This window comes from Hypomesus nipponensis, chromosome 13 (assembly GCF_054491055.1).
Source record: "Hypomesus nipponensis isolate SF chromosome 13, ASM5449105v1, whole genome shotgun sequence".
In the NCBI taxonomy this organism is placed as follows: domain Eukaryota; kingdom Metazoa; phylum Chordata; class Actinopteri; order Osmeriformes; family Osmeridae; genus Hypomesus; species Hypomesus nipponensis.
Window position 1 is genome coordinate 5,755,018 of NC_140373.1, and position 26,245 is coordinate 5,781,262.

At 42.7% G+C, this 26,245-nt stretch overlaps 3 protein-coding genes and 2 long non-coding RNA genes across 14 annotated transcripts; 2 read left to right on the forward strand and 3 right to left on the reverse strand.

The window, feature by feature from the left end:
- The first annotated feature begins 2,024 nt into the window (after window positions 1-2,024).
- On the forward strand, window positions 2,025-9,905 carry pde6c (phosphodiesterase 6C, cGMP-specific, cone, alpha prime). 2 transcript variants are annotated; one of them, XM_084669544.1, is made up of 23 exons: window positions 2,025-2,508; window positions 3,094-3,246; window positions 3,856-3,945; window positions 4,134-4,274; window positions 4,366-4,440; window positions 4,574-4,641; window positions 4,716-4,782; window positions 4,883-4,930; window positions 5,012-5,161; window positions 5,272-5,415; window positions 5,571-5,636; window positions 5,967-6,113; window positions 6,292-6,399; window positions 6,588-6,697; window positions 6,809-6,896; window positions 7,031-7,131; window positions 7,362-7,466; window positions 7,606-7,669; window positions 7,769-7,843; window positions 8,101-8,184; window positions 8,443-8,593; window positions 8,872-8,962; window positions 9,106-9,905. In XM_084669544.1, exons 1-22 carry the CDS (start codon window positions 2,041-2,043, stop codon window positions 8,916-8,918), a joined length of 2,550 nt encoding a protein of 849 aa, XP_084525670.1. In that variant the 5' UTR covers window positions 2,025-2,040; the 3' UTR covers window positions 8,919-8,962; window positions 9,106-9,905. The 2 variants fall into 2 exon arrangements, with proteins under 2 accessions (XP_084525670.1, XP_084525669.1); XM_084669543.1 differs by having other exon boundaries at window positions 8,872-9,905.
- LOC146259682 (uncharacterized) lies at window positions 8,034-8,997 on the reverse strand. Of its 2 annotated transcripts, none has more exons than XR_014729468.1 (2): window positions 8,841-8,997; window positions 8,034-8,517 (listed from the first exon to the last, which is right to left on the reverse strand). It is a non-coding gene; the product is annotated as an uncharacterized LOC146259682 (long non-coding RNA). The 2 variants fall into 2 exon arrangements; XR_014729467.1 differs by having other exon boundaries at window positions 8,034-8,571.
- On the reverse strand, window positions 9,894-11,394 carry LOC146259683 (uncharacterized). Its single transcript, XR_014729469.1, has 2 exons — window positions 11,154-11,394; window positions 9,894-10,962 (listed from the first exon to the last, which is right to left on the reverse strand). It is a non-coding gene; the product is annotated as an uncharacterized LOC146259683 (long non-coding RNA).
- A 203-nt stretch (window positions 11,395-11,597) lies between these two features.
- Window positions 11,598-19,534, reverse strand: fra10ac1 (FRA10A associated CGG repeat 1). 8 transcript variants are annotated; one of them, XM_084670752.1, is made up of 15 exons: window positions 19,354-19,534; window positions 18,651-18,730; window positions 18,423-18,515; window positions 18,266-18,311; window positions 18,008-18,084; window positions 17,825-17,908; window positions 17,627-17,711; window positions 17,495-17,540; window positions 17,318-17,401; window positions 13,926-14,039; window positions 13,483-13,525; window positions 13,145-13,266; window positions 12,721-12,768; window positions 12,032-12,116; window positions 11,598-11,736 (listed from the first exon to the last, which is right to left on the reverse strand). In XM_084670752.1, the coding sequence occupies exons 1-15, from the start codon at window positions 19,369-19,371 to the stop codon at window positions 11,694-11,696; spliced, it is 1,068 nt and encodes a 355-aa protein (XP_084526878.1). In that variant the 5' UTR covers window positions 19,372-19,534; the 3' UTR covers window positions 11,598-11,693. The 8 variants fall into 8 exon arrangements, with proteins under 8 accessions (XP_084526878.1, XP_084526877.1, XP_084526876.1 ...); XM_084670751.1 differs by having other exon boundaries at window positions 12,032-12,119; window positions 19,354-19,505; XM_084670750.1 differs by having other exon boundaries at window positions 13,127-13,266; window positions 19,354-19,505.
- Window positions 19,535-20,563: 1,029 nt separating this feature from the next.
- Window positions 20,564-26,083, forward strand: lgi1b (leucine-rich, glioma inactivated 1b). The gene is made up of 8 exons (XM_084670273.1): window positions 20,564-21,203; window positions 21,437-21,508; window positions 22,508-22,579; window positions 22,680-22,751; window positions 23,445-23,516; window positions 23,677-23,846; window positions 24,078-24,242; window positions 24,495-26,083. Exons 1-8 carry the CDS (start codon window positions 21,013-21,015, stop codon window positions 25,310-25,312), a joined length of 1,632 nt encoding a protein of 543 aa, XP_084526399.1. The 5' UTR covers window positions 20,564-21,012; the 3' UTR covers window positions 25,313-26,083.
- Window positions 26,084-26,245: the final 162 nt, after the last annotated feature.

The following is a 26,245-nucleotide window of genomic DNA, read 5'->3' on the forward strand; positions in this document are numbered from 1 at the left end:
AAAGGCCCTTATGTAGAAAAAAATTCATTCATATTAAATCATTTCTTTGATCTACATTCAATTTATTTTGATAAAATAATAAACGATGTATTTCAGACACAACCAAGCTACCTTACTGCAATGCATTAACCAAGGGAGACAACTTTTTCATTTGACATGGCATTGTGACAACAGCCCCAGACGGCCAGCTTGGAGAGGGTTCCTGTCACCTTGGCTGGCATCCCCAGGAGGAAGATGGAGGCCAAGGCCTGTCACCCACTCATCTGACCGGCTTCTCTAAGTGACGACTAAAAGCGCTTTAACCAGCCTGAGCCCATGCCAAGGCAGGCCTGGGCCCAAGTCTAATACCAAAGAAATACATCCTTTCACCCTTGTTTCCTTCCTCCCTTAAGGCAGAGCTCAGTTCTAGTACTTTACAACTGCACCTTTTCTTTTCTAACTTTTGGTTGGCCTTTAGTCCTCAATAGTTTTTATTTTCATATTTCTCAATGCATTCTCAATGCATTGAGCCTCCACCATACATTTTCTTTCGTCAGCGCAAATAGGGTCTGTGGCCTAATACTTTTGACATTTTACTTTTGATACTTGAGATTCTCTAGTTTAATTGGACATACTCTATGACAAGACAAGACTAGACACTTCATGTTCATATCATATCCAAGGACTACCCCAAGACTCTCATAGTATTAGTCACCCCACTACAGCACAGAGGCCAAAGCTGTCCTCTTGTTATCTAACAAAGGGCCATGTCGTGGCTTTCCTGGCTCTTCTTATCAGATAAACCTCTCCACTGTCTCCATGTGGTTACCCAAATTGCCAAGCTATGTTTCACATCCTCTGTGTATTTCTCTCTCTTTCTCTGTACCCCTCTGTCTCTCTCTCTCTCTGTCTCTCTCTCTCTCACACACACACACTTTCTCCCTCTCTCTCTCTCTCTCTCTCTCTCTCTCTCTCTCTCGGAGGACATCCCAGTAATCACTTTTACTTAATCTGGGATTTATGCTGCCAAGTCCTAATGATGCAGGTCTTTTTATTGCCTTACAGTCTGACTTGGATTCAGCACCTGTGCCGCACACACACACACACACAGGCACATATGCACACACATACACACAAACCCTTTGTGATGTCTGTTAAGTCTGTGGTAATCTATGTGGTTAAAATACGGGGGCACTCCTGGTTTTACCAGTCAGACAGACACATGCTGTGACTAGTTACGGTAATAATAGCCTACCTTAGTTTAGTCTCTCATTTCACAGAACTAACTGTCTCATGGATCCCTAGGCAAAGCTCCATAGTTAGAAGCCCAGTTTGGATTGAATAATAGACGCTGACAGTCAGTGACAGTAACATACCCAAACATTGTGACAGGGAAATACCTCTTTAATCCATCAAGCAAGAACTAGAGTGGGACTGGAATGGTTTCATTCCTTCCTTTTACACCAAGGGTGTGGCACTTGTATATCTTCAGACTGCTTTCTGTAACAGATACACTTCAGAAGTAGATATTAAATGGTTTTATTTAGTCTATTATTTAAATATGTGACAGTGTGTCCACTGTCTTGACTACACAATATCTCCAGTCCTTTTAAGAGTAAATTCAAGATTGGGAGCTGACAGTTTTTTTTACCATCTGTAGCACACACCTTCTCCACCATATAGACTTACTGTGTGAGAAACAGGAAGCCTATAGATACCAACCTGCCTTACCTCCCTCAGATGGGATTGTCCAATATAAAATGATCAGTCTCGGGATTTGCAGGTTAAGGAAGCTTAGGGGGTTTAATGTCGTGACGTCACATTAATTAGCGGCCACTTTGATCCTTTCATCTTCTAAGCCACTACATTCTGCCAGCTTGTCTGAGAGTGAAGGAGGTTTTCGTGATTTGCTCAGGGACCTCAGCGGAGGATGAACGTCTGCGCCGCGAACGGAGGCCATTAGAAACCCAGCGACACCTGTCGAAGGCTGCTTTCCTTCTAGCTTCCTTCGGGTGATGCTTCAATAGGAGTCAAAGAGAGGGAAAGGTAAAACAGTTTAAAATGGCAGACAAGGATAGCGTGGAGAAGTACTTGGAGAATAATCCCCAATTTGCAAAAGAGTACTTTGACAAGAAGGTGCGCCCCGAAGCCCTTGCGGCCGCATTCGCAGAGAAGCTTGAGATCAAAGATCCGGCTTCGTTCAAAGATGTCTCCCAAATTCAGGAGGCCGCTATCATCTTTGACCTGATCACTGAGATGCAGACTGTCGCCGTTATGGAAAAGGCCATGCACAAGGTCCTGCAGAGAGTTTGTATGCTGGTAAATGGCGATAGGTGCAGCTATTTTATATGCAGATCAAGAAATGGAATACCTGAGCTTACGACACTGCTTTTTGACGTGACCCCTACGTCCAAATATGAATCCAATTTGGTCAGCCCTACGACTGAGATAGTGTTCCCCACCGACATTGGTATAGTAGGGTTTACGGCACACTCCAAAAAGCCAGCTGTTGTTGCCGACGTGACACAGGTAAGTGCCAGTGTGTGCTTAAAAGAGTGCTTTGAAATGACTGGCGGGTCGATCTGACCCTTGAAAAACGTCTTACTTTGACTTATTTATATTGATTAGAGTTAATAAATAATTGTCAGATCTTCATTAATATATATTTGTAATTACTTTACCCTTTGTATAATTATTGATATTTTAAGTGTCCATGAATTGACCAATTTAAAAGGATCAGTTATTATATGGACCTAAAATATTTAGAAGTCAGCGTATCTGTTAATGTTTTGGGATAATACATAATTCCGTTTTTATACAAGAACACATTTTTTTGTTAACAAACCAGTTTGCTGTGACTTTTACTTCAGAGTGAGTTTTTAAATGGAAATGGAAATCGTACATCATGATTTCAGTAGACTACAAGGCCCATCAGGTTTCATTTATGTTGCAGGATCTAGTTTTTATTTTAAGTAGACGTATAAATACTAGAACAGAGGAATTTCAAATGAATACATGTAATGTTCTATAATCAAAGGCCCAGAGCCCTTTGTTATTAAATTGTCTTGTCTGTGATTGAAAGTAAGATATTTTTCTCCATATGCTTCTACCCAGAACAAACGTTTCAGTGACTTTGTGGACAAGCAGACAGGCTACAAGACCAAGAACATGCTCACATATCCCATCCTGGCTGATAAGGAATGCCTTGGTGTTATAATGGTACTCAACAAGATTGGAGCCAATGAGTTCAGCAAGCAAGATGAAGACGTAAGGTTATGCAAACACTCTGACACAATTCCCTGTCTGAGATGTTCATGTCTAACGTTCAGATGCATTCCCCCCCCCCCCCCCACCTCTTTATATAAATATTCTCCATCCTCCACCTCCTCTACAGTGAAATATTTCAGAAGAAGGAGAATTTCCTACTTTAGTTTACAATTTACACCTTTTTCACAACATTAAACTGAGCCAAGTCAAGCCAGGTTTAGCTGCTCTGCCCTGGCCTGCTTAATCACCCCCTCAGTGGTTGCAGGGGCAGAGGAAGGACAGTGAAAACTGCTAATCTGGGCCTGGAAAGAAAGGTTGTCATGATAGTGTGAGACAGGGTATTAGTGCTATGACCTGACAGAAGGACTTAAAGGACAGCACTACCACTAACATTGTTTTGGGGACAGACAGAGAAGGGGCTCCATGCTTTGACCCGTGGTAACCTTTGTTTCCACTGTGTCCCCTTCCTCTGATGCCCTCCATCAGGACAGTGGGAATACCTCATGAGTTCTGATTCTCCAGAGAAAATAAAGAGAACATGGGAAGAAGAATCCTCCCAGTTGTTGTATCGCCAAATGACGACACCTCTTAATCTGATTTTGTTCTTAGCTCTTCAACAAGTACATGACCTTTGCAACAGTCATAGCCCTGCAGCATCACACCATGTACATGTTCAACGTGGAGTCTAGAAGGAGTCAGGTAAACAAATCACCATCAAGCATTGACTCTGTGTGTGGGCCTGAGAGAGAGAGAGAGAGAGAGAGAGAGAGAGAGAGAGTATGGAGTGTTTGGTGAAATTCAGTCAGACATGAACAAACCATTACCTTACCATACCAATGTGAAGGGGTGCACACTCTTCTCCATTGTTGTCCTGTGGTTGTCACCAGGTGCTTCTGTGGTCAGCCAGCAAGGTATTTGAGGAGTTGACAGACATTGAGAGACAGTTCCACAAAGCCCTCTACACTGTGAGAATCTACCTCAATTGTGAACGCTACTCCGTTGGCCTGCTGGACATGACCAAAGAAAAGGTCCATTCCCAGAGATGCACTTGCAAATTGCTAACATTATTATAATTATCAATGGCCAGTTCCTAATAGCTGTTTGTTCAATATCATGTAGGAGTTCTACGATGAATGGCCTGTAAAACTGGGAGATGTGGAGCCATACAAGGGGCCAAAGACCCCAGACGGAAGGGTAAGATCTGATACTAGCCTAGTATTGCTTTCCTCACATTCACATAGGTAGTATTACCATGATGAGAAGGAAGAGAATGAAAAACCAAAAGGTGACGATGATGAATGTTTATACTTTCGTTCTCCCCAAACAGGAAGTGATCTTCTACAAGATCATCGACTATCTCCTGGAGGGAGAGAAGGAGGAAATCAAAGTCATACCGTGAGTTTCATGCCTTGTGGGACACTGGTCAGCAGGGGTGTCTTGTTGACCTATTTCTCTCTCTTTCTTTACAGGGGACCTCCAGTTGACCACTGGGCTCTTGTCAGTGGGCTGCCGACCTATGTGTCTGAGAATGGCTTTGTAAGTAGATAGTGCAACACATATGTCATTGCCACAGGATAAAAGCACTTGTATCCGATGAGTTTATGTCGACTCACATCTGTTTTCCCCTTTCATGCAGATCTGCAACATGATGAACGTTGCTGCTGATGACTACTTTACATTCCAGGTAAGCTTGACCACAGGTTTTATTGAACTCCAGATAAGACTTTGACATGTCTCTAATTCCATCTTGATGTTTATCTTCAAGAAAGAGGCTGTTGACGATAGAGGATTCGTCATAAAGAACGTCTTGTCGCTTCCCATTGTCAACAAAAAGGAAGAAATAGTTGGCATTGCCACCTTCTTCAACAGAAAGGATGGCAAACCTTTTGACGAGCACGACGAACAGATCACTGAGGTAAACTTGTCTCTCTTTTTCTGTTTTTAATATTATTATTTTCTTTTGAGGCCTGTATATGGACGTTCAGATATTTAACAAATGTACTGTATGGATGTCCTTTGTTCCAGGCCCTCACCCAGTTCCTGGGCTGGTCGGTGCTGAACTGTGACACATATGATAGGTTGAACAAGATGGAAAACAGAAAGGATATTGCCCAGGAGATGTTATTGTGCCAGACTAGGTGCACCAATACTGAGATGCAAACCATCCTGGTGAGAACAAATACTTTAATCTACTTCCTAACTCAAAACATTAAAAACCCTTTTCCAACTGTGATTTCATACCAAGAACTAGGAGAGAGGTGTTGAATTGATCATATGTCTTTGCTTGGCATCAACCGTGTCCTAAACCTTTTTCTCTACAACAGAACACTAAGGAGAAGTTTGATCAGGACCCTGAAGACTGTGACCAAAAGGAGATGTACAAACTATTGGTAGGTTTGTCTATTTACATTTTGTCATTTAGCAGACACTCTTATCCAGAGCGACTTACAGTGAGTACAGGGACATTCCCCCAAGGCAAGTAGGGTGAAGTGCCTTGCCCAAGGACACAGCGTCATTTGGCACAGCAGGGAATCAATCTGGCAACCTTCTGATTACTAGCCCGACTCCCTCACCGCTCAGCCATCTGACTCTCATAGTCTAGTCTCTGACTCCCATAGTCCCATAGTTTATACACTGATGGCTTGTTTGCTTGTCTGTCTGTGCATCCATCCATCCATTCTGACCAATTACCTTTTGATTCTTTTCTGTTTTGCTTGTAGAGAGCCAACTGTCCTCTGGCCAAAGATGTGGACCTGTTAGAGTTTCACTTCAGTGACTTCCCTGTGACAGAGCACAACCTCATTAAATGTGGAATCCGTTGCTTCTTTGAACTCAACGTTGTGGAGAAGTTCAAAGTGCCTGCAGAGGTCAGTAGACCTGCTGTTCTTTAAGCAAGTACCATCTGCATTATGTTTATGCATTCTCTCCTAGTAAGTCTCACACTTTATTGGTTGAGCCACATCCTTTTGGTGCGATGACCATGTTTGGTTGGTTCACATCAGATTGTTTATCCCTTTCCTTCTCCCTTCTGTCTGGTCCAATCAGACTCTGACACGATGGATGTACACTGTCAGAAAGGGTTACCGTGACATCACCTACCACAACTGGAGACATGGTTTCAATGTGGGCCAGACTATGTTCTGTCTGCTACAAGTAAGTCTAGTCTGGCTGCCAGGGTCTCCCTGTCTCTGGCCTATCTACTTTAGTTGTGGTCTATCCTTCTCTAGTCCCTGGACAGTTAGCAGGGCACAGCTTACCCATTAGCGTCAAGCTTCAGTTAAGGTCAACTACTAATGTAGAAAGCTCACCTTGAACCCATCTCTCTTGTTGTCGTCCTTCAGACAGGGAAACTGAGGAGGTACTACTCCGACCTGGATGCCTTTGCCATGGTGGCCGCTGCATTCTGCCACGATATTGACCACAGAGGGACCAACAATCTCTACCAGACTAAGCAAGTTCTCCACGTTTATCATAGCATTCTCACAGCATTGTACACACGCTGATGCTGATGCTGATGTTGACCCCCTGACCCCTGACCCTCTCCTGTCCGTCTGACCTCCAGGAGTGGTTCTCCCCTGGCTCGTCTCCATGGCTCCTCCATCATGGAGAGGCATCATCTGGAGTACAGTAAGACTCTTATGGCTGAGGAGGTACGGATAGAACAGAAGACACAACTCAACCTGGATTCTCAGTGGTTGTTGATGTTCAGACAACATCTCTCTGTCCCCTCTCCCTCTTCCTCCCTCCGCCTCCTTTCCCTCCCCTCCATCCCTCCCCCCACCAGAGCCTGAACATCTTCTGCAACCTCCAAAAGCGCCAGTTTGAGACCGTCCAGCACTTATTTGACGTCTGCATCATTGCCACAGATCTGGCCTTGTACTTTAAGTGGGTTCAACATCCTACATCTCTGCTCATGTCTGGTCTCTTGGTTTTTTATGGTTCCTCCTGGGCTACTACCTCCTAAGAAAAGTCTGTTCTTATGGACAGTTCACTATACATCAAAATCCAGAGACCACATTCATTACACTCCATTGTTGTCGGAGTATTCTGTGTGTCTCATATACATGTTCATCTCATATACATAACTGAACTTCATGTATGTGTCACTTCTTCAGAAAGAGAACAATGTTCCAGAAGATTGTTGATGCCACTGAGCCAATGGTTGAAGCGGATGCGATTTCCCACATTTCCAACAATGCCATCAGAAAGGAAATTGTCATGTACGTTCTATGTCCTGTTCGTGATGATGACCCTGCCTATCATTTAAAATAAAACTGAAAACAATCATTATAGTTACTGTTGCACCTTAATATGAACAAATATGAACTTTCCCTTTCTCTTTCTCTAACTCTCCTGCAGGGCCATGATGATGACAGGCTGTGACTTGTCTGCGATCACCAAGCCCTGGGAAGTCCAGAGTAAGGTGGGTGGGCTTACATTGACTACAGTCCTTCAATATTAAGCCATTCTTTTGATGGACAGTTCTGCACACCAAAGCTATGCCCTGTCTGCTTGTCTCCAGGTTGCTCTGATGGTAGCTGCAGAGTTCTGGGAGCAGGGAGACCTGGAGAGAAGCGTTCTGGATCAGCAGCCCATTGTGAGTCCCTTGATCTGTTCGCCTCATAGGAAGCAGATTATATTGTATATTGTGTGCAGCATTGAGGATGGATGTTTATACGGACATGTGGTTAATAAAGGTTTTATTAACATTTTCTTTGCATTATGAGAGATGTGTTCTAACGTAATACACTACACGTGTTTGCAGTGTAAGAATTTGGTCATTTAGATCCCAAAGCACAGGTCTTTAATGTGAAAACCATATTGACTCCGAGGATCTGTTTCTTCTCTTCTCAGCCCATGATGGACAGGAACTGCTCAGCTGAATTACCCAAGATGCAGTGCGGTTTCATTGACTTTGTCTGCTCATTTGTGTACAAGGTTTGTATAGAACAATGTATTTTAGCATCTTTCCTGATCAAAAGGGACAACGGATACCTCAAAGAACAATCAATCATTTTGAGTGACAGACATGGATTCTTAGAATACAGTAAATGCAAGAGTGCACATGATTCCTCAACAGCAGGAATGTTAGTCCCAGGAGCTGTGTGTGTGTTTGTGTCTGCTCCAGGGTGAAGGATGGTTCAGGACTAGCACCTACATGCTGTAAACCGGGGCCCCTGTTTCTTTCTGTGACAGGAATTTTCCAGGTTCCATAAAGAGATCACTCCCATGTTTGACGGCCTGAACAACAACAGGGTCCACTGGAAGGAGCTGGCCGATATCCACGCAGCCAAGATTGCCAAGATTGAGGAGGAGAAAAAGAAACTGGAAGACGCAGACAAAAAACGTAACTAGGACATGGGCTAGACATGTGTATTCCAGGATGTAGAAGGGTATTGGTAGCAAATATGATAAGCATTAGTTCATAGAGGTTGCCTTTAGACTCACATCTCAGTAGTTAGACAATGGTGTAGTTGGGAAGTAAGTTATGAGAACATTGCAGTTTAATAGTTATACTGTGACAGTACTATCAGTAATCATGTTTCAATGAGGTGACTATCTCAGAGGGGATTGAAACATGAACATTTTCTCACCTCTTTTCCCTTCCTGTGTGTTTGTGTACAGCCGAAGGAGGAGAGGGAGCAAAGTCCAAAACATGCGTCCTCTCCTAAGGTCCACGCCCATCGGGCCTCCCACGCCACCGAGGAAACCGCCGGTAAATCATCCTCTCCTGAGTGAGAGCAGCAATCATGTCTGATATGTCTGAATACTACAGAATGTCTCAGTAATATTAAAACATCAAAAACAAATATATTACAGAGTGGAAATCTGTAGAGATAGAAACTGTACAATCCTCAGGTTCCTCGTATCCAAGACTACCCAAATTTGAGACAAGCAGCCCCACCAACCTGGGCTGATGATGATAGTCTCGATGCTCGAAAATATAAGCGCTCATGAGCCTTGTAAGGGTATGTTAATGTTAATATGCAAAGAAGTTATATTTTTTGATTGTCAGATATTTTCTACTTTGTGTTTTAAGAGCAGAGTTAAGCCTCACAATCTTCTAGTGTGTACAATCTCAGTATTGATTGACTTGAATTTGCGTTCAAGCATCAGGTAATGCATGTGTGTATTGTAAACTTTGGAAACAATACTGTAAACTGCACTTTTGATCTATGAACTGAGAATATTATTGCTACTTTGAATATACATAATATCACATTTATACCTACTTGATCCGTAGCAAGGATTTGAATTAAATAATTGTTCAAAGGTGATGACATACATCTTACAAGTTCCAAAGGAATATAGTTTTATCACCTAGTAACTAAATAATACTAAAACATTTAAAATGATGAAATGTCCTTGATTGACGTGTAAACTACATGTAAAACCTTTTTTCTCTCACGCTTGCTAGGAGGTGTCAAATCACCCAGTCAATCTTTGGTATCTTTAGAACCTGAATAAGCATATCTGATGAGATTTGAGTTTGAATTCCAGCCAGATTCAAAGGTTCACACAGCTATACATTTGAAATACCCTGCTTACCAAACATCAAGCAGAGACTACTTAAGTCCTCTCCTCCTCTCTTCTGTGGAATGGGCCTTGTGTGTGTGATGTATGGAAGAACACAAACTAACATCCTGTAGATGCAGAATGGGCCAAGTTCTATTACAAGTGTACAAGACAATACTTTGCTCATGCCCAAAGGGTCATGATAGACACATTGCGCATAGGGTTCATTATTTATGAATGAGTAGTGTCTTAAAAGTCTACAATATTTCTGTACAATTCCCTTTAACCAACAATGTCCTTTAGCTAATTAGACCCCTCTCTGTGTGTATGTCTGTCCATCTGTCTTGAGACACAATTAGAACCATGACATCTAACTAATCAGGAACTAGAAAGGTTGACTATCTTAAGAAACCCGTCTTCTCTTCTAATCAATGGAAAATCATTCAAGAGCTCTAATCCAATCAGAGTGGATTTGACAGACTTCACTGAAACTCTGTTCCTGGAGTTACTGGGCAGACATCTTGGATGATGGCCCTGCCAATCAGGGTCATGACAAACTGTGGGATAGGACAAAGAGCATGATGGGTCTCATCCCAGGTTTCACGATTGCATGGAATCTAAAGGATGTATTGTATATCTGCTAATTCTATTGAGTTGTCATTGAGAGATTAGAAATGTAACATTTGATGTCCTATGAAATGAGCTTTACTGTATGTATGTGTCATAAGCAGTACTCTGTAAACAAATAAAAGCATTCAATAAAGTTAAATGGATCAGGGTCTCATGTTTGTGAGACCATACCAATGCTTTTGTTCCGTACCTTACTACGCAAAGTCTAATACGAATATCAATAGACCACAATCTTAGAAGCATTGTGACCTGCTACTGCAGCAGGTTGCTGTAGGTCCCACGGCACATGCACACAGACGGGTGAACTTGAGGCTCCTTGGAGGCTGAGATGAAGACAGTCCTTGCCTTGACTCCTGTGGCGTGCAGTGGGATTACTCTATAAAGCTGGATCATCTCCCTGGACAAGCCGATCAGCCAATCACCCGGAGCTGAGATGACCAAGGCCACAATACACTCTCGGCTTCTGATTGTTGTGCTGTGGGTGAGGGGGTGTTTCTGTGTGTACATCCTTCGTGTCCTCCATGTTCTCATGCACTCTCCACATGTCAGCCGGCTTAGTCTGAAGAGTGGCTTTACAACCAGTGAAACCACATTGTTAAATGAGAGCTTCAAGATAATGCTCATATGTAAAATTGTACATCTGACAAAGACAGCGAGACATTGAGTGTTGACAGTGACTGGAAAGGGGGATTCAGTGGGGATCAATCATCATCACTCGAATGACGGGTAGATATGGATGAACTCGATCCAACAACAGATACCTGTTCAAATAGTTCCACTGCCGGCTACTACCCACCACACTGACAGGCACTGAGATACCCCATACACTGTACCACTCTTTAGAAGGCGTCTTTGAGGGAGGAAGGAGAAAAAGGTGAGAAAGTCATTAGAAGTGATTAAACGCTAATGTCGCTAATCTGGGGCCAAACAACACGCACCATTCTGGCGGTAGCAGAACAGTGACCTTGGATTGAGCAGAAAGCTCCAGTCAGGCTGCTGGGAGGATCTGGAGGAATTGAAAGGTACTGTGCCACCTCCCCGACTCTGTCTCTGTCCATCCGCAGATACCGTCTCATTTATCCCCCCCCCCCCCCTCTAAGATTCACCTTTCATTAGGAGTCTCCTAGGTCCAAATGTGCTGTTCATCTAAAATGAGTTCTATTATCATACTTGAAACTAGATTATAGTGTTTTAGAGTCAGAGGGTTTCACAGACAATAATTTTATTCTGTCACAAAACTCAAAAAATATACAATATACAAATCACAGACTGAGCCGGTGGACTCCAGAAGCCCAGTGGACTCACAGGAACATGTCCTCGAAATATTCATCAAACTCCTCCTCCCTAAAAAGACAGGAAAAACAAAATTACTAAGTGAGTTTCAAGTCAGAAGCTTCTACACAATATCACAAGTTGGGTCCAGAGACAAACAGGCCATGCTTAGCTTAACCAAGACATAGACATATTATATACATTTATTTGTGAACAGTTCGGCTTTGTATTCTCACAACAGGCTTTAGGGAACGACGGCCATCTTGCTTATACTATCCAGTTCAAATCTATTAGAAGTTTCTAAAGATGCTTCTGTCTGGAGATTGACGGTCTGATCTATTGTTCCAGCCACACTGAAGATCTTTACCTTGATTTCTCCTCCACAGCAGGGGCGGGACCACTCCAGTGCTCTGCCTCCGACGGACCCTCGGCCTCATTCCCGCCCTCAACATCTGCTATGAGAGGTTAAGAAAGGTGTCAATCACCAGCAGTCACCGACATGAAGAAATATGTGGGCGTATGTGAAGCCCTCTGTGACATGCTTGCGTGTAAAAAGGGCTATACAAGTACATTTTTATTTGATTAGAAATGATCATGTACCATTTCCTACTCTACTCCATTTCTACCATTTAGTATCAGGAGGGGAATTGGCAGTGGGACTGAAAAACATACATCTGATGATAGAAAGGTTATAAAAATATGTAATGCAAAATATGTGTGTGGATATGTGCTCATGTGTTCAAGAAGACAAGAACAATTCACCATCAGCTCTAGAAACACAGCAAAAACATTGAGTGCTGTCTGGCTGACGGCTTTAACACATTCTCATACCAGAGACTCCTAGGAGTCTGGCTTGTGTGTTTTTAGGGGTTCTTAACGGACAGTTAACACTGAGGCCTGTGGTCGTGTGTGTGAGACAGCTATATTTCAGTGAGGCCAGTGAATTCTCCACTGCCCTGGGGGAGTAAGATAATAAACCTCTTAGGTGGTGGTGTGTGTGTGTGTGCGTGTGCGTGTGTGCATGTCAGCCTGTGTGCGTGTGAGTGTGAAAGGCACCTTTGTCAGAGTGTTGGGAGTCCTCAGAGTCACTGGAGAAGGAATGTTCTGTAAGGAAGAACAGTGGAGCGCAGTTCAACTCCACCACCATTGACAGCACCGACTAGTAATGATCAAAGTTCAACAACAAACTCATATTCTAACGTTGCTAAGCAATCAGAGACTCCTAATAATTTGCTAGCCTTTGTAGTAGTCTTAGAAAAAGCATGTTTTCCCAATATACTGTAGTGATTTACAGTAAGTACAGGGACATTCTCCCTGAGGCAAGTAGGGCAAAGTGCCTTGCCCAAGGACACAACGTCTTTTTTCTCACGGCCGGGAATCGAACCGGCAACTTTTTGAGTAATAGCCCAAATCCCTAACCACTCAGCCATCTGACTCCCTTCATGGGACTAAGAGATCTTACCTTTATCCTTCCTCTTACGTTTGTCTTTGTGTCTGTTTTTCTTGGAGCGAGATGACGACTTGGATCTCTTCGACTGGGATTCCCCTGCCTCCTCCAAAGACGACCTCCCCACCTTCTTCTTGGCTTTCACCTCCTTCCTCCTGAAAGTGTTGTCAGAAATTACCTTTGAGCCAACCATGTTTGCCAGGATTGTGGGACAAACATACAGCTACCACAGCTAAATGGGAGAACTATTCTAACCCGCAGACCCCCTCTGAGTCACCAATCATCGGATCAGAGATATACGGGTGTATGGTTATCAATAATCTGAAGAACCAACTATTTGGGGGGGTTTATGTAAAGAAGGGTAAACATACTTGTGATGGTAGTTGAGTTTAAAGGAGCATTCTGGACACAGTCCTACAAAGACAGAAGAGACAGTAGAGCACCTTCATCACCATCGTCTTCATCACTTTCCTCATGAGGAATCAGTCAAATGGGTTCTCTGTTGTTCAGAGGTTAAGGCAAGGCCACTGTATTTTGAGTAATATCTGTCCAACTGCTGAGACAACTTCTTGAATCTACCCAGACTAAAGGAAAGTTGACCAGAGTAACTAGGGGAGCAAGGTGGAATGTCCAGGGTAAATCCAGTTTAGTTGATCCTCTCCAGGGTTTTCTAATGGGATTGGCTCCAGCATGATACTGGTGATCCTGTATGGATCATTACTACTGACTAGAGGATTGGTTAAACAGCCGGGTGAACACACTGCCATAGTGGTACCGTAGCTGACCCAGTTTAACCAACACACACAAAGCTTACTAAGTTTGACGAGTGCATTCCTCTTGTCTCCTTGCTCCACGTAGGCAAAATTCACCTCCCAGCTCTTTAGGCCCTCCTGCTTCTCACAACGCTTGTTCCCACACATAAATTGACCTGTAAAAAAAAACACAAAAGAAACCCACAGGCATTAATTATATTTATTAACATATATTTATGTCACATTCATAACATTCATGGTCCAGATGGGTCCAGTCAGCATCAATCCACTGAACCATGTTCTCTCTCTTCCCTCCATCTCTCTCCCTCCTTCCTCCACCATGCCACTCCACCATGAGGTCATGGCCAGTAGTCTGACTTGGTTGTCTTGTCCAGCTGACTAATCTCGATCTGTCTTCCTTTCCCTCCACCTATTTCCTATCTCTCCTCCTACTCCTCTTCCTCCTCTGCCAGTCCTTCCTTCAGCTCTCCTATCAACGGCTTGGCAGCTTAGTTGACCTTCCCACCCTCGAGCTAATCACTTTGGAGTTCCATGCTCTCCCCGCCCCTCCTTCTGCTTGGCCACCCATCGTCCAGCCCTCGGCAGCCAGGTGCTGCTTCTATTCCTGGCTGCAGGGCAGCGCACAGGCCAAGAGGGGTCGGGTTCGTGTAAATGGGAATTGAGAAACGGAAGAGGGAGGGGGACTGGGGGGGGTGGGTTCTCCAGCGAGCAGCAGGCCCAAGGAGGGTAGTGCGTCATGGGCTGTTCTCTCTTCATCCCCGGCCTGGTAGACATGGAGCTGCCTCCTTATGTGACTTCCAGCTCAAGGCCTGGGAGATTTCGAGTTGCCTGATGGGAGATTTGTGACGTGCCACCAGGTCAGATGAACCTGAGGGGGCCGGGCCTACCCTGCGTCCCACCTGTCAGTCAGACTGATGGTTCTGACGTCCTGGGCTGCGTCAGCAGGGTTCCTCCTGGATTATCATTAGGATGTGCTCACGTCATACCCCACACATACAGAGGAATATGTGAGGACTACGAGGGGAACGCCATGAGGGATTCCCACACCAATCCAATATTGGTAATATGTAATCTCTTCACAAGAGCAGACCAGCCCACACGTTGTAACAGGACAAAAACAGAGCTGCAGCGGAGGGTTGTGGAGTTGAGACAGCTTCATGACTTGTCTCAGGGGATCGCACCATTCCCAGTGTACTAGGTCAAGTGCAGCATCCCTTCATATGCGAAAAAGGACGTTTCTGCTTTTGATCCCAGTGAGTCGTTAATATGCCGCTGTCTACTGAAATTATATGTCAAATCAGAGCATTTCATGTTTCACAGTGTTTTTTGCCCTCAGCCTCATGGATCCTATGCAGGGACAGAGGGAGAAAAAGTTGAGACCTGGGTCAAAAAGACCTTGGGCTAGCCTCCAGGGTCACAGTGTTTCTCTATTAGAAACGTTGTAATCATGTCCTGATAGTCTCTCAGGTCCTCGTCTTCCCAAGTTTCAACACAATGATGGACAGGCTTTAGCACACAGTGACGAGCGCTTATCTCTCTGGGACTTTGAACGAAGCGCATCCAACTCAGTCATATCAAACAGACTGTGTCTGAAACACACGACTGATAACAGACATCTTTACCCAACATTCCTTGCAATGGTTCATCACCATCAAACAACATTATTGACACCTGATTGACGTAGTGAGGACTTATTTTACACTCTTCCATGAGCCCCGATGAGTGGATGTGAAGTGTGACTTGGAATCCTGCCAGAGTCATGTTGCCCAGATGACACCAACCGTTGCCAGAAGGATACCGTCACAGCAATGACGTAGGTCACTTTCAGCTGAGCCTACTCCAGACACAAGGGTCTGTGTCACATGGCACACACACACTTGCCTCAATGCATTCTGGGAAGGTTGTGTTTGAGGGAACCTGGAAGTAAACTAACTAGTGGTCTCTTTGACTAATATAGCAGCAGTAATATAATATTTTATGCCAGTCTACACTACAGGGAGTCAGGTGGCTGAGCGGTTGGGGAATCGGGCTAGTAATCTGAAGGTTGCCAGTTCGTGCCAAATGACGTTGTGTCCTTGGGCAAGGCACCTCACCCTACTTGCCTCGGGGTGTATGTCCCTGTACTTACTGTAAGTCGATCTGGATAAGAGCGTCTGCTAAATGACTAAATGTAAATTTCAGACTAGAGATCGAGCAAATCAAATCTAGCACTGTGCTAAGACACTTGTGTAAGCAAGGCTGGGGAGACTCAGGGTGACATGCGGTGCAGCCTGAGTCTGTAATAGGGCAGAAGAAAACAATCCACACAGCCAGGGCAGATAAAGTTACAAGGCAGTGGCAGGATAGAGACTGCCTGTCCTGAGACACCCACAGGCAGAACAGAGAGGAGATCTACAGTAACCCAACCTTTGTCCAGAAAACTATAAACTACATCCTTCCTTATTAGGTCAGCAACAGTAATGATCTAACTTGGGTAAATATGCCCCATGGTACATTGTCTCCCAGTAACCATTAGATCAATACCTAGGGGTCAGGACTCAACCCCACCCTGCCGTGATGCAATACCTCCTGCTTATGGCCTGGTGCAGCACTAGCTTATGGGTCTGGGCTTGATGGATAAGATGATTATACAGATCAGAGTACTAGATCAGAATAAAAATCACCTTTGTCCACCAAGTAAGCCTATTCTTACATATTGCAGGTATTATCTTTGGTGGAGTATAGCAGTTAGCTGTGTAGTATATGAGACTCAATTGTAGCGGAATTATTTTAGTTAACATAGAACATGTATGATTATTAAGTGGCATCACAATGCTCTTCATTGATCTGACTGTCAGTTCTTAATCCTGGGAAACTATCTCTGGGGCATGAGCCAAACTAACAGAGAGGTAAAGATTACAGGGGCTTAATCTGGAACACCATATTGGCTTATTAAGCTTTCTCAGGAGGCAGACTTGAAGAGGAATCAGATCAGAGCAGTGCTCTTTATGCAGGACACAAAGTGTGTCAACGCTCACTCTCTCGCTTGGGACTAAGACTTCCCATTAAAGGCTATCTTTATCCCACACCACACATATATATTAGGGGGAGCGCTGTTTGTCTCCTAATTCACTAATGGATGATTAACACTCTCTGCAAGGGAGGGGGGGAGGGGTGTTACTGTGCTTTTGCACAACCAGAGGAAAAAGGAAAGTGCTGAGAATGAGTTAATCCACTAGCTCAAATGCAGTATAGGAATTATTATTTGTTTAGTACATGTTCACTGCCAATGACATTTCTCTGATAAGTGACAGTGGGGTTTGTAACCACATCTGAGTCAATTAACTTGCTAATAATATCAAATACCTGGGTGGACTTGTTTGTCTGAAATGAATATGTCACCAACTGGAAAGTGACAACTGTGAAACTTTTCAAATCAACCTCAATTACTTGCAAGTTAACTGATCTTCATAATGGACACGGGTACTTCTGGAGGATAAGTAGTTGTTGGATAGTTTGGCTGAATCTCCCCTGCCACCTAGTGGAGATAGTACAAACTGTTTAAAAAGCAAATTGCTTCATGGAACACAACTATTTATGCCACATTATAAACATCCTACAACCATTTTACCTTTGCCAGAGACTACTTCATTTTCAACACGCCATCGGAACCCAAACTGAAAAGAAAAATGTTTTTTTTTCTGATTAGTTTCAATATACCAGTAAAATAGGAAACAATGAAAATTAATGTAAAATGACCGACTTTGTTTTCCTTGTATCTGCTAAGGTCAGCTATGCAGTATTCTTTGAAAAGTTTGTCATAGTACTTCTTGGCCAGCTCCTTCTCCCTGACAAAGAAAACATTAAAAGTACCTGACACATTCAGGTCAAAAGACATGTGAACTAACATTATAAATATACATATTTAGTGGACATTCCGTCTCCTGCTCTGAGGACATACCATGTCATATCCTCCTCGTCATCGTCTCTCCACAGGAAGCGGTGGTTTTCACGCACCACATCCATATCTGTTTTATCATTGGCCCTAGTGTGAGCAAAGCAGAGAAACACAAATACACACACTAATATAACAACAAACCACTCTTATTCTGAAACAACAAAGAAGTGAAAGGATGCGACTCACGTGGACCGCTTGAGATCCTCCATCCTCCCCCCATAGTACAATATGTAGTCACCAACAAACTTTCTATGCCTCTCAAACTGGTGAAAGTTGTGTTAAGGAATATGGATGCCTGTTAACCTTATTTGACCTTAAGGTCTCTGGAGAGGTTACCAATGATTAGCCTATGATACCCAATAGTAAACCCTAACCACACATGAGTAACCAAACCACCTCCAGTACATTCCTTAACTAACTAACGGAGACCTGTGAGAAGGATACAGCGTTCATTGATATCAAGTGGTGTCGCCTGTTTCTGGCTTCTTCCCTGAGAGAAAAAAAAAAACAAAAACAACCAATCAGATGAGCATACTGAAAGTCATCCCCATTCCCATCGGGTTACCATGTTTGACAGTGTTGGTAAAATAAGCCTCCTAACCTATCCCATTCATCAGAGGCCACAGTCCTGTGTGCCACCTTGGTGTGTTTGCCTTTCTGGAAAGGCTTCTGTAGCAGCTCATCTTCGCGCTTCCTGACATTCAACAATGGTAAAGACATGACATGTAATAAATACATACAGAAATAAATACACAAAAGCATTTAACCTAAAAGCAAAGTAGGTCTTGGTATAGCATAAGCCATTAGGGCACGTTCACACTCAACTCACCTTTTGACCCCTCGCTGAGAGGTCTCTCCCTGGCTGTCCTCATCACTGAAGTCTGAGTCATAGCCCCCACCTCCATGTACCTGTAGGTGGAAAACTATGTTCATACTGCTATCCATTGGGAACATCATTACATGTGTCAACAACATCAATGTTCGAAGACCAGGCTTCAACTGTGCCTTTTCGGTTTTTGTGTTTGGAATGGCATTGGGCTTCTTCTTTTATCATGATGTGAATTTAGCTGGCTGGCTAACGTACTTATCACCTGTAGTCTAAAAAGAAGAAGGGCAAACTAGCTGTCCCCATATTGCCATCTAAACACGTTTATGATTGTAGTCAGCTTTATGAAAGGTCTCATCAGCGGAATAGGGAAACGCAATACTGCAAAGCTGTGCAGTATCAGTGTTGTCCTCAAACCTGAAGGACACTCCACATAACATTACCGATTATAACAGATTATAGCTCCATGTGATAATGCAGTATTGCTCAAGACACTATGTTGATTCAGACTGCCATACCTGTTTAAAAATCAATTATAAGATTAGTAACACATGCTATTGTGTAAAGACATCGAGCATTTGCTGTCGACTATCATTCGCTATACCCGTTACTGCTTTGACAAAGAAACCCATTGTACAAGCAAACTAGTTAGTAAACAATGATATCAACTGTGTCTAATCTATAACATTAAATCAATTGTGACTACCTTCACGAGATTGTCCATATTGTGCACAAAATATCTGCTAGCCAGATGGGCAAGCTAGAGAAACTATTCTGTTTACAACACGCGGAATGATGACGACGTTAAAAAGTGGTGGACGAATGAGAGAGAGATATTCTCTAAATGTCTCATTTGCAGTGTATTCTCTGGTTCAGAAAACGGCTATATAATACCAAAGTACATATAAGTAGGCTATAAAGAGAAGTATTCCAAGAATATATCCAAAGTTTGAAGATACAATTAAGATTATAGTCGCATATGGATGACGTAGCCATGGACTAGACAAATGCAGTAGATAACGTAAGTTTTGATGTGACTGAAATGATTTTCCATTAATATAAATTGTTTTTGCGCCTATATGCCCGTTAAAGAGCTGTAGGCTATGATACACTATAATATAAGATAGATAGGCCGATGCCTGTGTTCCATGTATGATCAAATAGGCTATGATCGAAGAAGTGTATTATGGGATGTGTTTAATTATAGGCAAATATAGCAATTATTCAACTATGAAGTCAGACACTGAAATTTTGTAGGACTTATATGGCAATGGGAAAAAAAAAACACAACTATGGATTGCCCATAATTTGTCATAACCATAATCTACTGGAATGCAAAGATTCCAATCTGTAAACAATAGTTCCCTTATTCTTTTGAATACTGTATCTGAACTCTTCAGGAAATCAGGGTGGGCAGGGGTGAAACTGTTCCATGGTCTTGAACAGAACTCCACTGTTGCTCAGCTTTGAAGGCTCTACTCCCCATTGAACTCAACAAAGACACAGCATTCGACTCAATGTGCTTTCAGAGAGAGAGCAGAGCAACATAGGAAAATGACTATTTTTGTTGAAGCATATAACAACTGATCAATAATATCCCAATAACAAATCAGAAAAGGGTGAACATTTCAGGTTTGTCCAGTGATTACTTGTCAACTGAACAATAAGGTTATATTGTTAATCGTATTGTTCTGTTTAGGCTACGTATATATTCAGTTTAATATAAACTTCTTATAGGCAACCAGTTAACAGCTTCAAAAAGACGCCAGACTTTCCGTGATATTAAGGCAGCTTTCCCCATCCTTGTGAATAGACTGTTCCGGTTCATGAGCGCGCATAAATAACAGCGCATTCGTCGCTCATAAAATAAGCGCTTCTCTCTCTCTTCCTCTCTCTCTCTCTCGCTTTCTCTCTAACCCTGTCCCCTGAGATTTCACGCTTTCATCTTTTCTTATGGTCGAGGCAGTCACACACCCATAATAAAACGTATTTATGTCTAATTATAAGCTAAATCATTGCTTTATTATTTTATGCGCTGGTAAGGTTTGAAGAATCGAAGGCTATCGCTTTGCCATGACATTTTAATTCAATCTTCAACGATCAACCTTTGTCTTTTTATTTAATCTCCTATTCTGCATTTCTCATTCTTATCGCCTTGCAGAACGAATCTCTTGGATTACTGCCTAGTCTAGTCATTGAGACACAAGCGGCATTCTCGCCACGTCTCAACGGACACTCACGGATCAAATTTAACCACATTCGGTCAATTCGTCTGTGATTCAAATATCCGATATTGGATATTGAAAAAGAGGTTAATGTTTAGGGATATTTTCAGAGCTGGTTGTGACCAGAGAAGACCGAAAGGATGGGATATGCAAACCGAGCCGTGAAAGGATGTGTGGTGTTTCTGTGGGTCGCCTCCGTCGTTCTCTTAGCGGAGAGCAGAAGAGTGAAGCAACCCAGATGTCCTGCATCTTGTACCTGTACTAAAGATAATGCCCTGTGCGAGAATATCCGATCCGTCCCGCACAGTTTCCCAACCGACGTCGTCTCGTTGTAAGTTGTAACTGAATAACAACATTTTTTTTTCTGTCAACATAGACCATAATTTGATGGTCATATATTGCTTTGTTCAAACGTTTTCAACATTTTGAATGTTTATCAAGGTGTGGGTTTATGGTGAATGTACACATCAATACATTTAATTTAAATTGAATTTCGCATCATGTTAATACAACTGACTATTGGCCTTTTGTGTTTTGTGTTTATTGTCCCATGCCACTATACAGGTCTTTTGTCAAGTCTGGCTTCAATGAAATCACAGGTGGTAGCTTCGTTCACACACCGGCCCTTCAGCTTCTGTAAGTTTCTATATGCTATATTTATTCATATGCAGTCCGTCTTTCTCAAGCACGTCTCCATCTTTATGTTCCCCATGGGGTCTGATATTTGCATCAACAAAGCCCTGATCAGTGGCCTCCCATTGGAGTCGCGTTCCCTCGTGGCTAGACTGTTCTGTATGCGTGATGGTTTCAAGGGGATTCTCTGTTGGTGTTGCGATTATGCAATGTGCTTCTGGGAGGAATAACCATATGCTTCTGTTCCATCAATGTATTTAGCACCACAAACGCTCTGATGTCTTTGATAAATTGTTTGTAACATCATGCATTCCTTAAACAAAAACCATGTTCCATTATTTATTCTAACAGTGAGTTAATTGCTTTGTTTCATTTCTTAAAACATGCTCATAACTCGCCCCCAAGCTCAACAATGTACTCACAGTTACCCTACTGGGCATTCCATACAGGTACTTAAGTTGCCCTCATAAAAATGTGTCACAAAGCATTCATTCAATCTTGCTAAACATTTATCTTGGCATGACTCCTCTCCAGTTTGGGGCCAAATGAGTCTGAACGTGTACAAAATATCAACGCTGTTTAATGGGAACTATGGGAGCCACTGATCTGTTATTATTGTCATTGGAGTTAAGCCATCTAAAGATTGGCTGGAATGCTATGTGATTGCTGGGAGGCATGGTCAAATTGATGCATCAGATTAAACAAACATCAAGTAGGGAAAGAATCAGGGGCAATAAAAAGTATATAATCTATGGGATTGCCTTGCATTTCTTTTTTTAATGAATTCTGATTGCCTTCATTTTGTTTGGGAAATTATTGACTTTAAGCTTTGCCTCCCTCAGTTATGTAAAAATGTTGGAAACAGAATCTCAAATTCCGGCATTCAAAAGAAGGACCACATTGTCTCTTTATGATTACGATGTGGTCATCATCTGGTGAGCCATTAATGATGCATTATATAGACTAGAGGACACATAGTTATTTGTGTCTTTTTCTTCACAGCTTATTCACTGCTAATTCATTTGACTTAATTGATGAAGATGCCTTCCTAGGTCTGCCCCACCTAGAGTACCTGTAAGTAACTCATCTGCAACATTTAAAATGTGTATTTTTACTACTAACATTTGCATTGCTTTGTATTTGTGTGTAACCCTGTTATTCCCTAATTTAACAGGTTCATCGAAAACAACAAGATAGAATCTATCTCCCCGTTTGCTTTCCGAGGCCTGAAAGCCCTGATACATCTGTAAGTATCAGTATAATATACCAATACATCAATGTCCCATTGTCCCTTTCAGTACTGTAGTCTTTGTCAATGCTACAAGCTATGCTATCCCAGCGATATTGACCAAGGTGAGTTTGTCTTGTCTGCCAGATCAGGTTGCCAAAACAAATGATTGGCTGGCTGTCTTGTCCTGGGCATTGCTTTGCATCACTGTGGAATGGCTGCATCTCTGTTTTATGTCAGTGTTTTCATTTTAGTTTAATGTTAATGTTGTCAAACAAATTGGAAAGAGGAATGAGAGGAGAAGTGGATTTGTACAGTAATTTGGTTCTGCAGAATTGGTGATATATTCACCCCCTTTGGGGTAAATAAAATCCACATCTTTCACAATATTTTTGTGGAATGCACACACTGTTTGCAACTCTGAAATGTTAGAGTACAGTGCATTCAAAACATAACCAAGAACAAGCTGACCTGCATAAAGGTCAAACCTAAATATACTATGTGTTCTGTAACCCTAAACTCTTCTTTACCCCAGTCCCTTGGATGCAAGACTCTCTCCTTGACCACTCATTATTAAGCAACTGATTAAAAAAAAACATTTTAGGATCTCACCGCTGATCAAAAACCTTTGTTTGGACAAACAAAAAATGAACCGATCACCTAGATATCTATGCGATAAAAGTTACCTCTCTAAATGTTTTTTTTTTCCAGGAGCCTAGCTTACAATAACCTAGAAACATTGCCCAAAGATGTTTTCAAGGGTATGGACGCCTTGTCGAAAGTGTGAGTATCAGTACTGTCCTCCAATGACATACCACACACTCTTAAAATGATGACACAGAGCGGACGGAAAACCAAAAGGTTTCTCTTTTCATATCAATTTCTGTAAGTCCGTCAAATAAACGTTTCTGTTTTTTGTTGACACAACACTGTGGCCACACAGGGATCTGCGGGGGAACAGCCTGGTATGTGACTGCAAGCTGAAGTGGCTAGTTGAATGGATGCACAGCACCAATGCCACAGTGGATGAGATATACTGCAGTGGACCCCCTGTTCACCAGGGCAAGAAGATCAATGATCTCCTGCCTCAATCCTTCGACTGCATCACAGCAGGTGACTTGTCTGGTTACTGGTTACTGGTATTCGACTCTCAAGAATTTGTAATCCTCTTAACTATGTCCACCTCATGGTACTCAGCACTGGCTTTGTGAAGTCTGTTAAGATTTAAATTTGCTCTTATTAACCTCCAAGCTGTGGATGTGTACTGTACCAAGTTTTCAGTGTGAGATAAAGACCATCCTGTTTATGTGTCTAAGATGATTTTTGTGGGTTTTGTTGTTGCAGAGTTCGCCTCCTATCAGTCTCTGAAGTTTGAATCCATCTCCGTTGAGGACTTTACCTTTGGCAAAGATCAATATGTTGTGTTTGCCCAACCATTCACTGGAACATGCAGTTTCCAGGAATGGGACCATGTTGAAATGGTCTTTCGAACCTTTGATAGTATTGAAAGTGAGTAATGCTGCTTTTCTGTTTCCTGAACAAACTACAACAGTGCACTGTTTCATTCCAGTCCCACAGAATAATTTCCTCTAAATAAATCGAGCAGTAATCCTACCCAAAGCTGAGAAGATTTTTGTGGAAGGGTAAACTATTGTAAAGCCACTGTATAATTCTAATATGCGTTTCAGAGTACTGATCCATCTACAACCTTTGTCTAATACATTCAAACCTGATAAACCTTTGCCCCCTCTACTTTCCCAGGCACCTCTACTGTGGTGTGTAAACCCATGGTGATCGACAACCAGCTGTTCGTTATCGTGGCCCAGCTGTTTGCTGGCTCCCACATCTACAAGCGTGACACTAGCGCCAATAAGTTCATAAAGATACAAGACATAGACATCCTGAAAATCCGGAAGCCCAATGACATTGAGACGTTCCTCATTGATGGCGAGTCCTTCTTTGTCATAGCCGACAGCTCCAAGGCCGGTTCCACCACCGTGTACAAGTGGAACGGTAATGGGTTCTACTCTCACCAGTCTCTCCACCCATGGTACCGGGACACAGATGTGGAGTACCTGGAGATCTCCACCAAACCCCACCTAATCCTCTCCAGTAGCTCCCAGAGGCCTGTGATCTACCAGTGGAACAAGGCCCTGAAGCAGTTTGACCGACGCACCGACATTCCTGAGATGGAGGACGTCTTTGCCGTCAAGCACTTCAAGGTCAAAGGCGACCTCTTCATCTGCCTCACCCGCTTCATCGGTGACTCGAAGGTGATGCGCTGGGATGGCGCCATGTTCAAGGAGGTCCAGACGGTGCCTTCGAGAGGCTCCATGGTGTTCCAGCCAGTCGCCGTGGGCAACTGGCAATACGCCATCTTGGGCAGCGACTACTCGCTGACGCAGGTGTACCAGTGGGATGTCAAGAGTGGCCTGTTCGTTCACGCCCAGGAGCTCAACATTCAATCTCCTAGAGCTTTCTCTTTGCTTTCCATCGACAACAGGGAGTTCCTCTTAGCTTCCAGCTTCAAAGGGAAATCTCAGATCTATGAGCACCTTATGATAGACCTGAGTAATTGAGAACAGATCTAAAGTAAAGGTACCTTATGACAGACCTGAGTAATTGATAATGGAAAAAATTACAGGTGTAATGATACAGTATGATACGGCAATGTAGTATTCGCAGCACTGTGAGCAACATGAAGGGGGTTATATTGATGCAGGGTACTCTGTTTAAACTGCACCGCTCTAAGGATTACAAGATGATAAAACATTTTGTCAGGCTATATGCATGATATATAGTCCACTAATAATGAATAATGAACACAATTTTTGATGAATGCCTTGCTAGAAATATCCACTGCACTCACCCTTTCCCCTCTCTCCCTGTACCTTAGCCTCTTTACTCCCTTGTAGACAAAGCCATTGTTGACTTCAACTGCAACGAAGCCCTGCACTATGCAGAATCTAGCACCTGTGCTTTCACAAAATCCACCTCTAAGGAAAAGCGAATACGTATAACATAGGTATTCACAACTAACATTTGACTGACATCGACTTGCCAAATGAAATGTTTACGTTTTTACAATAATATGTAAAGTAATTTATATGACACAACCTTTTGTATTTAGAGGGGACCACTCCAATGCTATATCTTTCATATGGCGCTTTGTAGTTTAGTTTAGATTTTAAATCACTTTTTCAATTGATGAACTTACTTTTAGTGTCCTAGTAGCCAATCACACAAACCAATATTGTGTCATTTTAATCTTGAGTTGGGGTAGTGTCTTATTGTATGTTCATGGTCTTTATCTTTATTTGTATTTTGTGTAATAAACCAGTTTAATGAAACCTCAAAAACGAAAGACTTTTTTTGCCAAATATTTTAGTTACACATTTGGATAATAAGGTGTGGTGGGAGAGGTAACTTAACCCCATGGGAACTCAGTTTTAACGTTGGGCAACGTTTTGATTGTCCAACTGCGCAACCGGGGTTTTCTGCCTCCTGTGGTT

Excerpts from the sequence above, each read along its gene's own strand:
- fra10ac1 (XM_084670749.1), bottom strand. Across the intron at positions 18,312-18,422 it reads GCCTCTGATGAATGGGATAG|GGAAGAAGCCAGAAACAGGC; the intron begins GTTAGGAGGCTT and ends TTTTTCTCTCAG. Across the intron at positions 17,402-17,494 it reads TGAAGTAGTCTCTGGCAAAG|GTGGCAGGGGAGATTCAGCC; the intron begins GTAAAATGGTTG and ends TATCTCCACTAG.
- pde6c (XM_084669543.1), top strand. The coding sequence starts at position 2,041 with ATGGCAGACAAGGATAGCGTGGAGAAGTACTTGGAGAATAATCCCCAA. Across the intron at positions 4,783-4,882 it reads ATGTGTCTGAGAATGGCTTT|ATCTGCAACATGATGAACGT; the intron begins GTAAGTAGATAG and ends CCTTTCATGCAG. Across the intron at positions 6,114-6,291 it reads AGTTCAAAGTGCCTGCAGAG|ACTCTGACACGATGGATGTA; the intron begins GTCAGTAGACCT and ends TGGTCCAATCAG.
- lgi1b (XM_084670273.1), top strand. The coding sequence starts at position 21,013 with ATGGGATATGCAAACCGAGCCGTGAAAGGATGTGTGGTGTTTCTGTGG. Across the intron at positions 21,509-22,507 it reads ACACCGGCCCTTCAGCTTCT|CTTATTCACTGCTAATTCAT; the intron begins GTAAGTTTCTAT and ends TTTTCTTCACAG. Across the intron at positions 24,243-24,494 it reads AACCTTTGATAGTATTGAAA|GCACCTCTACTGTGGTGTGT; the intron begins GTGAGTAATGCT and ends CTACTTTCCCAG.